The 14,964-nt window shown below is 41.4% G+C and overlaps 2 protein-coding genes across 2 annotated transcripts; both read right to left on the reverse strand.

Moving 5' to 3' along the window:
- Nucleotides 1–2,528: 2,528 nt before the first annotated feature.
- On the reverse strand, nucleotides 2,529–7,047 carry LOC102720964 (acetate/butyrate--CoA ligase AAE7, peroxisomal). The gene is made up of 3 exons (XM_006649893.3): nucleotides 6,716–7,047; nucleotides 3,979–4,569; nucleotides 2,529–3,595 (listed from the first exon to the last, which is right to left on the reverse strand). The coding sequence occupies exons 1-3, from the start codon at nucleotides 6,953–6,955 to the stop codon at nucleotides 2,699–2,701; spliced, it is 1,728 nt and encodes a 575-aa protein (XP_006649956.2). The 5' UTR covers nucleotides 6,956–7,047; the 3' UTR covers nucleotides 2,529–2,698.
- A 5,749-nt stretch (nucleotides 7,048–12,796) lies between these two features.
- Nucleotides 12,797–13,872, reverse strand: LOC102700609. The gene has a single exon (XM_015834381.2). It carries the CDS (start codon nucleotides 13,774–13,776, stop codon nucleotides 13,135–13,137), a length of 642 nt encoding a protein of 213 aa, XP_015689867.2. The 5' UTR covers nucleotides 13,777–13,872; the 3' UTR covers nucleotides 12,797–13,134.
- Nucleotides 13,873–14,964: the final 1,092 nt, after the last annotated feature.

Genomic DNA, 14,964 nt, shown 5'->3' on the forward strand with positions numbered 1-14,964 from the left:
TGTTTGGAACCTTTGTTAGACACTAATCTAACGGTTGATACTTCTCTTATCTTGTTGGAAGGGAACAAAACAATATTATTACGCCTACCATAAGTAAAGCGATGTTTGCTTGGTAAGTACTAAAACAATGCTTTCGGTACGGAATTAGATTGTAACTACAAAACTTGAGTTCGTAAGAAAAATGTTGTCTATCACTAATTTCGAATATACTTAAAAGTCTCAAGTTCTGTCTTTCAAATCGTTCTCCAATTTGCGACTAATATCTCAATATCCAAATTCAAACTATTGAGAAAAGTAGAAAATATACTACCTCCGTCCCTAAATGTTTGACGTCGTTGATTTTTTTTTATCCATGTTTGACTATTCGTCTTATTCATTTTTTTAAATATGTAAAGCTATATATGCATAAAAGTATATTTAACCATGAATAAAATGATATAAAAATAATTAATAATTATGTAAAATTTTAAAATAAGACGAATAGTCAAACGTGGATAAAAAAGTCAACGGCGTCAAAAATTTAGGGACGGAGGGAGTATTTGTTTTTGTTTCAAATATAAACATTGTAAATATTTCAATTCATATTTGTTCTAGGAATTTTCAAGTTCAATTTTTAACCAAGCATGTAAGAATACCTTAACCTTGTTAGGACCATACAAATTTATTGACTGACTCTTTCTCATCACGCAAGCAAATTTGGTGACATGACCGAAAAAAAAGAGAAGGAGAGAGAAAAGTCATTGTTACATATAATAACGACCTAGAGTCGACTCTTCGTATTTATTAAAAGAAATTTTACTATATGAGAGTAGACTCCTGGCATATTTGTTATATTAATTAAGAAACTATATTTGATTCTACCTTTACACGCACCATTATAAAATAGATTCTTATTGTTTATGTGAAAAAGTCAATTGTCTATATTTTGCTCGAACATGACCTTATGATTTATACCACACCAAATTGTTCATCAAGGAACAGTGAGTGCATCGGCTTGACATATCGGTGAACTTCTCCAACTTATGCACATGCCATATCCTTACTAGAAGTGAGTTTGGACATGGCTTAAGAAAACATATTTAACTGACTTGCTGTGAACCTTTTGGGTGCAATGAATAAACAAATTTGTTTTTGATACACTAAATTATATAATTCTTAAAGTTCATCTTCTCCTAATGATTTTATTTGATTTTTTTCCTGTGATTTTCGCCGTCGCGGCGGCAGAATTTCTTCTCCGATTCCTCCGGATGGGAAGTGGATCGGAAAATTCTTCATGTTTTTCTCCTAAGTTCCCCCTTGTAGTTGATGTGAACTAATTGAATCTAGTTTGGTGCATAAAGCTAGCATCGAGGTCTGGCTCTTCGAACGCTAAGGATCATCGTAAGTTCCTCATATAATTTTTTGTTGTAATTTTGAATAACAGTGCTATTTCTACCGGATATCACAATTTTAGTTTTTCCGCCACAACGCATTACCCTTTGGTAAAAAATATTTATTATTTAAGATAAGATTTTATCACACTTCTAAGTTCTAAAATTACAATAAGTAATTTATTGTTATCACAAAATTATAAAATCTAATAAGTTTACGATATTATGATAGTATTTTTTAAAAAGAATAATGTGTATTTAAACTAATATTTAAGAAACTATCGATGGTAGCAATCTTATAAGTTAACTTAATTTTATTATAAACATTAAATATTACTTCCTCCGTTTCTAAATATTTGACATCATTGACTTTTTAACACATATTGATCGTTCGTCTTATTCAAAACATTTACATAATTATTAATTATTATTATATTATTTCATTTATTGTTAAATATACTTTTATGCATAGATATAGCTTTACATATTTAAAAATAATAAAACAAACGGTTAAATATGTATAAAAAAGTCAATGTCGTCAAACATTTAGGGACAGAAGGAGGGACGGAGAGTGTATATACTCCCTTCGTTCCTAAAGGTTTAATGCCATTGATTTTTTATTCATATTTGACCATTCGTCTTATTCAAAAAATTACATAATTATTAATTATTTTTATATTTTTTTATTTATCATTAAGTATACTTTTTATGCATATATACAGCTTTACATATTTTATAAAATAATTTAAATAAGCCGAATGGTTAAACGTGTATAAAAAATTAAAAACGTCAAAACGTTTATTGACGGAGACGGAGGGAGTATTTTTTATCTGTATTTCGGAGAAACGAGCAAGCGACCCCGCATCCACGAAACCGCAAATTCTACGCCATCAAGCTGCGGCCGGCGACCGCCGCTGCCCGCTGCCAAGGCCGAGCAGTACCGTCAACTCGTCACGCCACCACGCCTACAGGGAGGGTCAATCACGCCAGCAAATCCAACTTGACTATCCGAGCAACTTGCGTTCTTGCAGCCGGTTGGTGGCGACTTTCGTTCGCCCGACCGGGTCACCTCGCTTCGATCCCGCCCCTAACTCTAGTCAGGTCAAGTGCACATCAGCACGCACAGCACAACGAAAGCCTCGTTTTTGGCACGTATACTAGTAGCAAGTATGGAGTAATATGCTCAATTGATCGGACTCGTCGCATTATTCTCGCTCCCGGTCACCGCCAGCGCGGGCAAGTTTGACGGAACAGGTTTACAACAGCATGATGCAATCCAGCCTTTTTATCTGAAGAACACGACGGCGACCAGGGTGCAGAGGCTCACATCACATCCGGCTCTTCTTGACGGGGCCGAGCTCCTTGGCCTTGGTCCTCAGCTCGTGCTTCTTGATCTTCCCCGTCGCCGTCTTGGGCAGCGGCCCGAACACCACCGACTTGGGAACCCAGTACCCCGGCATCCTGTCCCGGCAGAACCGCATGATGTCGCTGGCCACCGCCGCCTCGTCGGAGCTGTCGGCGCCTTCCTTGAGCGTCACGAACGCGCACGGCGACTCCCCCCACTGCTCGTCGGCCCTGGCCACTACCGACGCCTCCAGCACCGCCGGGTGCGCGTACAGCACCTTCTCCACCTCCAGGCTGCTGATGTTCTCCCCGCCGGAGATGATGATGTCCTTCATCCGGTCCTTCACCTCGATGTACCCGTCGGGGTGCTTCACGCCCAGGTCGCCGGAGTGGTACCACCCGCCGGCGAACGCCTCCGCGTTCGCCTTGGGGTTCTTCAGGTACCCCTTCATCACGGCGTTGCCGCGCATCACGATCTCCCCGTAGGACTTCCCGTCGGCCGGCATGGGCGCCATCGTCTTCGGGTCCACCACGTCGAGGCCCTCCAGCGCGGTGTACCTCACGCCCTGCCGGCAGTGCAGCTTGGACCGCTCCTCCAGCGGCAGGCTGTCCCACTCCGGCTTCCACGCGCACACCGTCGACGGGCCGTACGTCTCCGACAGGCCGTACGTGTGGGTGACACGGAAGCCCCGGACCGACAGCGCGGCGAGCAGGGACGGCGTCGGGGCGGCTCCGGCCACCATGATGTTGACGACGCGGGGGAGCGGCAGGAAGGTTTCGCTCGCCGGAGCATTGATGAGGTTGTTGAACACGACCGGCGCAGCGCACATGTGTGTTACTCCATGGTTTACTATGCCCGAGTATATAGCCTTTGGGCTCACCTGCAAAGCACACGGTTCATTTTTGGGATTGTGCAGTCACATCTCTTTGATTACATTATTTTTCTAGAGAAAAAATAGATCAAAAACCCGACCTTTACCTTTAGACCAGATGTACACTGCCAAACTATCTCTCATCGTTTTCATAATAGCTTACAATCATAAGCAAAAAATAAATTTTAAGTTTATTTTAGAGTAGTTTATCGTATATTAATTTACAGAATTTATTTTTTCATCGCTAACAACACGTATACGTGTAAGCAAAACGACGAATACGTTGATTAGTTAATGATAAATTTAACCTTTGCATAGGCATAAAAAATAAAGTAGATGCAGGCATTGATTGCCAGTTATGTCATAATAAAGAGCAGAAACTACACCAGTACCTGGCGAAGACATATGTTGGTTCCACAAAGCGCAGCCAACGCCCAGGTGTAGCACCAACCATTGCAGTGGAACATGGGCAAGGTCCACAGGTACACGGCTCCCTCGGGCATCCCCCACACCATGGCGACGCCGAGCGCCATGACGTAGGCGCCGCGGTGGTGCAGCACGACGCCCTTCGGGCTGGAGGTGGTGCCGGAGGTGTACCCCAGCGCGATGCTCCGCCACTCGTCCCTCGGCGGCTTCCAGCTGAACTCCGGGTCGCCGGTCTCCAGGAACTCCTCGTACTCGACCGCTCCTCTCCCCAGAGCGTACTGCAGCGACCTCGCGTCGCAGGTCGGGTCGCCGACGACGACCAGGATCGGGGGCCTGAACGACCACTTCTTCTTCTCGGCGAGTATCTTGAGGGACTCCTCGGCCAGGGTGAAGAATTCCTGGTCCACCATGACGACCTCTGCCGCGGAGTGGTCGAGCAGGAAGGCAATCGTGTCGGCGTTTAGCCGGATGTTGACACAGTTCACCACCGCTCCAGACATGGGGACGCCAAAATGAGCTTCGTAAAGCGCAGGGACGTTTGGAGCTATTACAGCAACCTAAACATGCCAAAGCAAAAGAATAATTTAATAACCGAACAAAAATCACATGATCTGTTTTCATGATCTAACAAAACGACTTATTAATTATTAAAATTGATTTATAGCTAAAACTTTTATACAATGTTTTAAGCGATTCAAAATAAAGGTTAAAAAATTAACTATGATGAATAAAGGCAAAATCAAATCCAATTTAATTTTTAAAATTTAAATTTTCGCTTTAAACATAAACGAAAAGATTAGATTGTAAGACCTTATTTAGTGCCAAAATTTTTTTTCAAAAATATCTCATTAAATTTTTGAATATCTAAATAAAGTATGAAATATACATGAACACTAAAACTAATTATATAGTTATGGAGAAAATCGTGAGACGAGGGGAATATGATTAGGCATAAGTGCTGCAGTAACCCACATGTGCTAATGACGGATTAATTAGACTCAAAAGATTCGTCTCGCGGTTTGCGAGCGGAATCTGAAATTTATTTTGTAATTAGACTATATTTAATACTTTAAATACGTGTCTAAATATTTGATGTGATGTTTTGTATTTTTTTTTTCAAACTAAACGAAGCCTAAGTTATTTTAAATATGAAAAAATAGTACTTTTCGCCTCATATTCTCAAAAGAGACGGGTATAATAAGAGTTATTGCCTTATTGGCGACAAGGAAAGCGATAGCCTTATCTTATTTGACCAGAAACAGTGACGGTTCCGTGTTTTATTTGGCAAGCAAACTAGTACCAATGTTTCGAGCGCCTTCATGTAAGAAATGAGGAACACTGCAGTGCTTCACTTACAAAATATATGCAATATTGATAAGCTTCTGCATGCCACGTGATAATGACGTGGACTGATGAAATGATGAAAACCCAGACACCACCGATAGGATAACAATCTAACTGGAGTAAACGTCGAAGTGATCGTTATCAACGGAGACTTAGCAGGATGTTCATGGAATGAGGGTTCTTGGAGCAAAAAGCGTGACTTTTCTTCTGTTTTCCCCTTTAGTAAACTAAGAGGATCCCCTGTTCCATTTCGTTGGAAAACAAAAGGCCACCCTGCTTATTATTATAAGCAGTTTACAGCATCGGTGATATCAGATTCCACCACTCCACCAAATTTTTATCACGATAGTGGCATGGATCGTATATATAATATAATAGTCCAGCTATATATACAGACAAAAACGGTAGCTAAAAAATCTTTGAAAAAATAAGTGGATCGTGACTTTATTTACTAGTAAATTACAAAAACGGTAGCTAAAAAATCTTTGAAAAAAATAAGTGGATCGTGACTTTATTTAGTAGTAAATTTTCTTCCTTTTGTTTTACTAAGCGATCGGGTTCATATATGTTATGAGGGCTCACTTCTAACCGGTAGTTTAACTAATCTTATCTAAAAAGATATTTTGATATTTTATTAATTATTGATTAGTAGTATTTTGTAATTTTATTACTTTTTACAGTAAAGATAAAAAAGAACAATATTAACCCTTTAAATTTTTAATACACCTAATATTTTGATAATGTAATTTAATTACATCTATCCGATAAAAATAGATTAAAAATACAAATTAAACGCGAATTAAATATCAGAAGAATACACCGGAGTCTCAGCCCCCGTACGAAGGAATGAGATCGAGAAAACTAGACAGGTTCCTTTCAATCGTCGATGATGGTAGTTGGTAGGGTCCATTCCATAAAGATGAAATGATCAGATCAAATCATCCCACACACAGGCTCCACGACTCTGCCTAAGCTAATATTTCCGGATAATGGGGGGACGCGTTCGGCCAAGATGAAACAGAACGTTTTCGGCGGGCATGCTTCCCGGCTAAACGTGTATTTTTTATAAATTATTTATATAGAAAAATTATTTTAAAAATTAAATTAATATATTTTATATTTTTTTAATAATTAATAATTAATTAATCATATACTAATCATCTTTTATGTTTTCCGTGGCATTTAAGTTAACTTACTCTCGTTGCCCCGAACACACGGCCTAAGCTATATATACACCTCAGAGAGAAAATACGAAAGGACAAAGAAAGAAATATTCGGTTTTTTTCTCTAAAAGGGATAAATTTACCGTGCTGACTGGGTTCGTCAGAAAAAAAAAACAGAACAGAGAGAGAAATTTACCGTGCTTCCGGGGCCGACGGATCGTTGAGCGAGGGCGGAGGCGAGGCGGCGGCACCGGCGGTAGGTCTCCGCCCAGGTGTGCCTCACCGGGCCGTGCACCACCGCGGCCCTGTCCGGGTGGACCACGGCGGCGCGCTCCAGGAACCAGAGCGGCGTCAGCGCCGTGTAGTTGGCGTCGTTCCGCGGGAGGTCGTCGATGTCCCTCTCCGCGCCGGAGCCATGACCCGCCGGCGAGCCCATCGCTCCCTCCCCTCCCTCCCCCTCCCGGAGATGGCGACGAGACTGGAATGTGCCGAAAGCGTGGGGGAGGGACCGGGAGGAGTAGTGTGTGTGTGTGAGTCGACACTGCTTGCTCGACGCTCAGTGCAATATATAGCAGCTGCACGCCGGCGTGGCCGTTGGTTCGGCCGGCGACGGACGGTCGGGATCGCCTCGCATAAATGGCAGGCGAGAGACTTGGAGTTGGACTTCTCCTCCACTGTCCAGTGGGCCATACGTGCTTTGTCCAGGTGGCCCATAGGCTATACGTGCTGCTCTAGTGCTCTGTTGTATACTTGTATTGCTGCTGATCTGGAAAACAACAATTTTGTTCGTTTTCTCGTTATTATCTTTTCTCTTATGTTTATACTTATAAAGCAAAATTTAATTTTTTAATCTAAAATTTAGAGTTAATTTTGAGGTATTTTATTATTTATTTCTCCATATTTACTTTAAAATCGCTAAAATATGTATATAAAAAATATTTTGCATTTACAAATGTGTTGTCTGTTTTTAAAAAAATCAAAACAACGAGTACTTTATTTCTGAAACGAGACAAATGCCAATATGTGTAAACAACTACTTTTAAATAAGACGAATGGTTAAATATTATAAGAAAAAAAAGTCAAATATCTTACGTTATGAAACGAGTAGCATTTTAAAATCAAGGCACGACTGGGTCGCGTTCGAAATTTTGAAACCTCCCCGACTGCTCTGGCTAACCGGGTCGCGGACTCTTGTTCCGTCCTGGCCTGATCTGATTCGAGTCAAACACTCAAACTCGGCCTTACGTCAAGTTCTGTCTTACTGTATAGCGTCAGTTTCATCAGCAATTCGTCCTGGCTAATTGGGTTAACAGTCGAGCAGCTTTGGGGAGAAGTTTTCGTCGTGGTCGTCATTGCACTGAAGTAAGCCAAACAACTTGGAGCAACATTCAAACGGCTCGGACATTATAGGTGCTAAAAATTTTTAGCGTGTTCCAGACGAAACAAGGCCCTATTTAGTTTTTAAAAACATCATATCAAATCTTTAAATATATAAATAGAGCATTAAATATAGATAAAATAAAAAAACTAATTATATAGTTATGCGAGAAATCGTAAGACGAATCTTTTGAGCATAAATAGATCATGATTAGTCACAAGTGCTATAGTAACCAATATGTGATAATGCCGGATTAATTAGACTCAAAAGATTCATCTCGCGGTTTCTAGGTGGAATTTGAAATTTATTTTGTAATTAGACTGCGTTTAATATTTTAAATGTGTGTTCAAAGATTTTATGTGATGTTTTTGCCAAAACTTTTTGCAAACTAAACGCTGCCTAAACACACCCTAAATCAGTGAGATTGCTGTGATGAGTGGAGTTGTATCGTTGTCAGATAAGAAGATTGTTTCGATTCCATAGAACGTTCCGTTGAACTATTCACGAATTCGTGTCAGTCGATTGGCTCTCGCGACTAAGTTATCCATCTTCTTGCTTATTACGTGAATAATCAAATATCATATTTTACAAATAAAATATAATTTATAAAAAAAAATTTATATATGTGTTTTTAATGATCTAAAAGCTAATCCGTTAAAATAAAATACAATTAAAGAATCGGCCTATCTTCGTTGGAAAGAAACCGTTCGTGCTATTGCCAGTATAGACCTTATGAAAATATTTGCAGGTCAAAAGTTTGAAAAGAAAAAAAATGCACGCACAACTAATATTTTCTAGATAATGCACATCTCATTTTGTTTAAAAAAATTGGTACAGACAAGGGTATCAAAACCGATATGAGATCCCTATCCATACAATAGGTGTCACTGACATGTGGGCCTAAATATATGAGACCCACATGTCAGTAGCACTAGCTGCATGTCGAATATATTTTAAATCGGGTCCAAAACCACTACACAGGCATGTTCCGTTAGAGAAATATAATAGCACACTATAAGTTAGCTAAATGTTAATATGGAGGAGAGAGGAGAGAGAAAAGAGGAGAAAAGAGTGCTATAAGCTTATATCTAGCTCGGACATCAGAACTAATCAACTCTGTGAGAGACATGTGAATCATGTATTAATGATAAAGAGCTAACTAATATATGAGTGAATAAAAAAGACTATAAAAAGTCTTATAACCAGCTCATTGGCTATATATTAGCTTTGCTCTTAAGCTACTTCTGTTGTATTTTGTAACTTCTAGACCAAATTATTGGTTTTAACGGAGTTATAATATATTATATACTATTAATTACTTACTTGTGTCATACATTGAGTAAATTTTATATATGCCTATTGAGTTCATGATGTTATGAAAATTTTGAAGGCGCATCTGGTTATATAAGGTCGGCCTAAGAAAACTCATGTGGTATCGTTGCTATATCGATGAAAGAGACACTCGCAGGTCATGTCGTTGCCACCGCACGGAATCGCTGGCTTCCACAGGTGCGCCTTCATTATGCTCCTTCATGCTTGACTTGGGGAGTGACCTTAGCAGAGCTATTGTTTTAGGTACTTCCCTATTACAGAATTTCTAAATTTTAAACTTTATTTCGGAATAAATTAATATCTACCTTCCTATGATCATATCACACTTGGCTTGCAAATTGAAACCTTTTCTCGGAAAACGTAAGATATTTTGGTGTTTTATTGTTCTTCTTAGTTTTCTTTTCCGATTATAAGAATTTTTTTTTCTTTTGACATTTGGAGTAGGGCTGCAGGGAGAAGTAGCTTCTTATCATTTCATTTTGTTAGAGCCGATAATACTCCACTGTTGTTCTGGTGACGCGACATGGATGCCGATGATGACCTAGCGCCGCATGAACGTGAGGTAAGTGCTGATGCAGTCGACAGCAAGTTGTGTCTACTGACATGATTCTTGAACAATCCCGTCCAGATTCATGGCATCACCTGCGGATGCCACGCGAACGGGCAGCACTTTTGTGATTAAAAAAAGTTTATCTACGGAATTCTTGCATTCTTAAAAATGCAACTCAAACAGGCAATTTGTCGCCAAGCGATAAAAATAATACCGTACGATACTCATATATACTACGGGTCATCTTTCCACCACTTAGAAAAATACAAAAGAAACATAAAATAATTTATAAGTAAAAGCTATATATACATGTAGTTAGTAATATAAAAGCGAAGACGAAAAATATACTAGGATAGAAAACTTTAAAATTGACTTTTAGTTTATGATTAAAAATTAAAGTTTTTAATAAATAAGTATAAATATAAGTGAAAAGACGAGACTGTGGTCCTGTTGTCGAATTATGAGACATTAGCATTTGCATTCGTGGCCAGGGAGGGAGAGGGACTAATTGCGAGATTACCTTCGTACGGGCCTCCAAGTAATTCTGCTTTATGGCCCATGTGACCCTGTCGGCGGCTGGCCGCGTGATGGGCCGTCCTCTGTTGCCACTTGCCACGGCCGGATTACCCCGGATTTCTAGCCCGTGGGCGCCCTGCCGCTCGAAACAAAAAGGAAAGCTCAAGTCCGTGGGCGCCCGCTATCTCTCTGGCCTGGTCCTCCCGCTCGAAACAAAAATTCAACGGGAATTTTTTGAACTTTTAATTTTATTTCTTAAATAATTTACAAATTTAATTTTATATTTCAAAAATCATAAAACTAACCTCCTGCCGTCCTCTAGGAGGACGGAAAGGTGACGTGGCAAATGACCGGGCTCGAACCCGCAGCTTCTGCCTTGACAGGGCGGTGCTCTGACCAATTGAACTTCGCGAGCAACGGTCGGAAACGACGACACAGCAAATTTTGCAATGATGCTCTTTTCGCCCTCTGTAAGGGTGGCAAGGAACTAAGTGCAAAATTCACCGTGCCGTTCGGAAATTTTACGATTTAACTGTGGTTTGATATATGTATAATGTATGATTGTTTAATCAATAGTGCTACTTAGCTCAGTGGTCATTATCCCACTCTTCTATCGAGAAGACCAGGGGTCGAATCCTCAAGAGTGAGACGGTGACCATTGAGCTAAGGTAATCCTTGTGATTAAATAATTACATACGTTATACATATATGTATCAAACTGTGGTTCAATCGAAAAGAGTTTGTCGTTTGCCACGTCACTTTTTCGCCCTCCTAGAGGGCGGCAGAATGTTAGTTTTGTGATTTTTTTGAAATGCAAAATTAAATTTGTAAATTATTTAATAAATAAAATTTAAAAATTCAAAAAATTCAAAATAACGGCAGCACGAGCAGCGCAGCTGTTGAGATGTTGGCCTGTATGGCTGTATCATGCCTCCGTTCTACTACCCGAGGGAGACACTGGCGTAGGCGGATAGCACGACGGCAACAGCATCCAAGCCGTGGCAAAAAAAAATCCTTTTTTCTTAAAAAAAAAGCGAAATTCCAGCTGATTTTTGTATTAAGGCTGTCTTTGTTTGGGTTTAGCTTTATTGGCTTAAGCTTTTTAGCCGGTTTTTAACTCATATGGTATATAAAACGATAGCTTTAAAAATTGAAAATTAACAATGGGGTGAAACCTCTATTCTAAATAAGCCAAAAGGCTATTTGAATTTAGTTTTGGGTTAACAGTACAGAATGATTTATGACTTTAAAAGAATCCATTGAAAAGGCTTGTTGTTTAAAAGAGCTTATTGAAAAAGTTGGTTGTTTGTTTAGGCTTAAGTTTTTTTTTTTGCTTAAAAGCCGGCTTATAAACATAAATAAAAAAGGACATAAGGAAAAGCAAAAATACGTACAAGTCCGGTCAGGTGGAAACCGAAAGAGAAGTAGGAACAAAAACAAATGGGTTGCTTTGCTTATGTCAATATTCTCGCAATGTTATTTGTCCTACATCTTCCCCAAAGCTTGATTTTGTCCATAACTTTTTCGATCTACACTGGCAGCTCCTCCTTCCTTAAAAACTCTTCTGTTCTTCTCATCCCAAATCTCCCCAAAACGAGCACGTTGTATGATCGATTGCACTCCCTCTATCCCCCATCTTTTGCCTCTGAGGTATGCTTATAACCGAAAATTTAATTTTTAACCTTAGATTTAAAGTTGATTTTTAGGTTTTTTTACTCAAGTTTATTTTCTTGTTTTAGCTTTTAAATCGCTATAAATACATAAATAAATGTTTACAGATATGTCGTTTGGCCTTTTCTTTTAAAAAACCTAAAGTTCAAACGACATATTTATAAATAAAAATAATTTATAAATAAAACTTTTATACATGTGTTCATAGCAATATAAAAGTCAAGGTTAAAAAAACTATAATAAAAAACTCTAAATAAACTCTAAATTTAAGGTTGAAAATTCAAATAGTGGTTTAGAAGCTAATGTCCACGTCTTATTTTACAACAGCAGCCAGCCAAATTTTTGCACTTCGATGGTGCTCGTTCTTTCCATGCCGTGGCAAAATCCTGGACAATCTTGTTAGGAGTGATTGTCAAAATGTCCTCTCTCATTTCTTACACACCATCTTGACATTGTTGTGCGCTTGCGCCAGTGTTGCAGACCTGCAGTTGCATCAGGCGTAATCAGGGCAAGTACACTTGAACTCCTGAGCAACGAACTGGGCATGACAATCTCTTTTTTTTTCAATTTAAAGATTTTTTTAATGGGCAGTTTGGTGCAGCTTCACTGATGCCTGTTTTTAGACATGCAACCTCCGTTCCAAAACTAAATCAATTTTATCTAAATGTTTGACTTCTCGTTTTATTTGAATTTTTTTATAATTAATTTTTGTATTGTTATTAGACGATAAAACATAAATAATACTTTACGCGTGATAATTTTTTAATTTTTTTCAAATAAAGCGGGTAGTCAAATGCTTGAAAAAAACCAATAAATGTTTTTTTGGACAGAGTAGTATAACATATTCGACTGTTAGAGAATAAAAATGAGAAATGAGAATTTGGAAGTGTCAACTCACACACAGATAGTTTCATCCGGTTCAATTCGAGCTGTTTACAGACGAAGACTCCAAACACCTAACTACTGTAATTACAGGGCATATTTCATTTGTGCTATCTCATTACAACATGCCATTATGCGCACATCGGTGCATGCATTTGACGGATTAGATTGACAATTGACGATGATCCAGCAAAGGAGAAGAAGAAAGAGAAAAGAGAGAGAGAGAGAGAGATTAGATTGACAAGTCAAATTAAGAAGCCTCCTGTCGCTGCCGTCGGCGACGAGATTAGAAGAGCCAATGGGACACCTTCTTGGGCGCGACGCGCTCCTCAATGGTGATCAAGCTCGGCTTCCATCCCCTGCTCGACAGCTCCCGGCTCAGGAACTCCGGCCGGTGCTCCTCGAACCCGTCCGGGCTCGCCGCCGTTTCCTCTGTCCTCCCCGTCTCCGCCACCGACACCGCCACCGCCGCGCGATTATCGGACACATCGGCGTCGCCGTCGCCGTCGACCTCCATGCTCTTCTTGGACGACAGCTTCCTCCTCAGCCGGCCAGGCATTGACCGTGACCGCTCCAGCGACCGGGACGCCGTCAGCGCGCGGCGCGCCTCCTCGGCCGACACCTTGCCGCGGGTGGCCGGCAGGAGGACGTACACCCCGCCGGCGCCCAGCACGCGGTCGGCCGGCAGCGGCGCGACCTTGCTCGCATTCGCGTTCGCCGGAGCGCCCCTCCCCCCGCGCCGCCGCTGCCGCTGCTGCTGCTGCTTCTGCAGGTCGCGCGCGTCGACGACGAAGTGGCGCGGGTGGTCCATCATCAGCTCCGCCACGGACACCGGCTCGCTGAGCGCCCGGACGCTCCCGTCCGCCATCACCACCTTCCCGCCGCCGCCCGCGCCCACCGCCACGCCCGCCGATACCAGGTTCCCCATCCTGGTTGCAAGCAGCCAAGCTTCCGCTCGCCAACAACGCGTGGCGGGAGCAAGGGAGGAGGGGGTATTAAAGCGGCGGGAGGAGGATGTGGTGGGAATCGGCTCGAGAAACCCCAAAAATACACTGTATTTCCCTAGCGATTTTTCGTGGTCGTCGGGGACGAATACTCCACGACACAAAAGTCTCGAGGGGTTTAGTTGTGGCGCGCGCCGTGGGGGATGTGTGTGGAAAATGGCCGGTTCGGTTTGAACCGAACTGCTCCTCGTCCTCCTCCTCCCGTGAGGTCGTTGGCGCGTTGACTACACTCGTCCTGTGCACCGTCACTCGCTCTCAAACCGAACGCAAAACGCGTTCAACTCGCAACACAGGAAAAACACACACGCACACACATTTTTCTGGGATGTCACTGTACGCAGAAACTACGTCCAGTTTTGTTCGGAAGGTTCGTGACAGTAATGGCATGGTTGCATAGCGTCCCCACACTGACTGGCTTTCCAGCCGTAACGGGCGGGGTAACAGCTACAGGCAGAGGCGAATTTGGCATGGGGCGGTGAGGGCTCGAGACTCCGTTATCCCCGTTAAAACTATTAGATTTGTCCACACGAAGTCCTGCTAAAATTTATAGCAAACATTCAATAGAAAGGGGAGGCTAAAACTCTATCTAACTTGTTCAGACACTATATCCGCCATTGGCTGCAGATCGGTGAAAAAGACAGGAAAACTGCAGGAGAGATTCAGATAATTTTTTGAAGACATAGAGACTCAGATAATTACAAAGGGGAAGGAGAAAAGAGCTGTAGCGGGTTAGAGACCGAGAGTGTTTTAAGAATGGATTTGATTGATTAATTGGTTTGGTTGGGCAAAATGGTAGTAGTGAGTTCGGTCGAGCTGGATGCATGCGTACTTTTTGTCTCAGGGCCGACGGTGACGTGCGACCATTTTGTCGTTGGGAGCCTCTCCACTCCTCTCTCTCATGTGAAATACAACTATATTGCTTGGACGAGAATCGAAGTATTCTAGTGAAATTTATCCCCAGTTGGATCTTGGAGATGTTTCAGTTGATATTTCAGGCGTGTGTCCTGCATCTGACGACATCTTTACTGTGCGTGCTATCACGAAGGCTAGTACTGCCTGGACTTTTTGCATTTCACAGATCAAAATGAGCAGGTCGTATATAGCTGGGTTCA

This window comes from Oryza brachyantha, chromosome 3 (genome assembly GCF_000231095.2).
Source record: "Oryza brachyantha chromosome 3, ObraRS2, whole genome shotgun sequence".
In the NCBI taxonomy this organism is placed as follows: domain Eukaryota; kingdom Viridiplantae; phylum Streptophyta; class Magnoliopsida; order Poales; family Poaceae; genus Oryza; species Oryza brachyantha.

Bases quoted from the DNA above. Each gene is read 5' to 3' on its own strand.
- LOC102720964 (XM_006649893.3), bottom strand. From the start codon at position 6,955: ATGGGCTCGCCGGCGGGTCATGGCTCCGGCGCGGAGAGGGACATCGAC. The intron at 4,570-6,715 runs GTAAATTTCTCT...TGGCATGTTTAG, and splicing joins CCGTCGGCCCCGGAAGCACG to GTTGCTGTAATAGCTCCAAA. The intron at 3,596-3,978 runs GTACTGGTGTAG...TGTGCTTTGCAG, and splicing joins CCAACATATGTCTTCGCCAG to GTGAGCCCAAAGGCTATATA.
- LOC102700609 (XM_015834381.2), bottom strand. From the start codon at position 13,776: ATGGGGAACCTGGTATCGGCGGGCGTGGCGGTGGGCGCGGGCGGCGGC.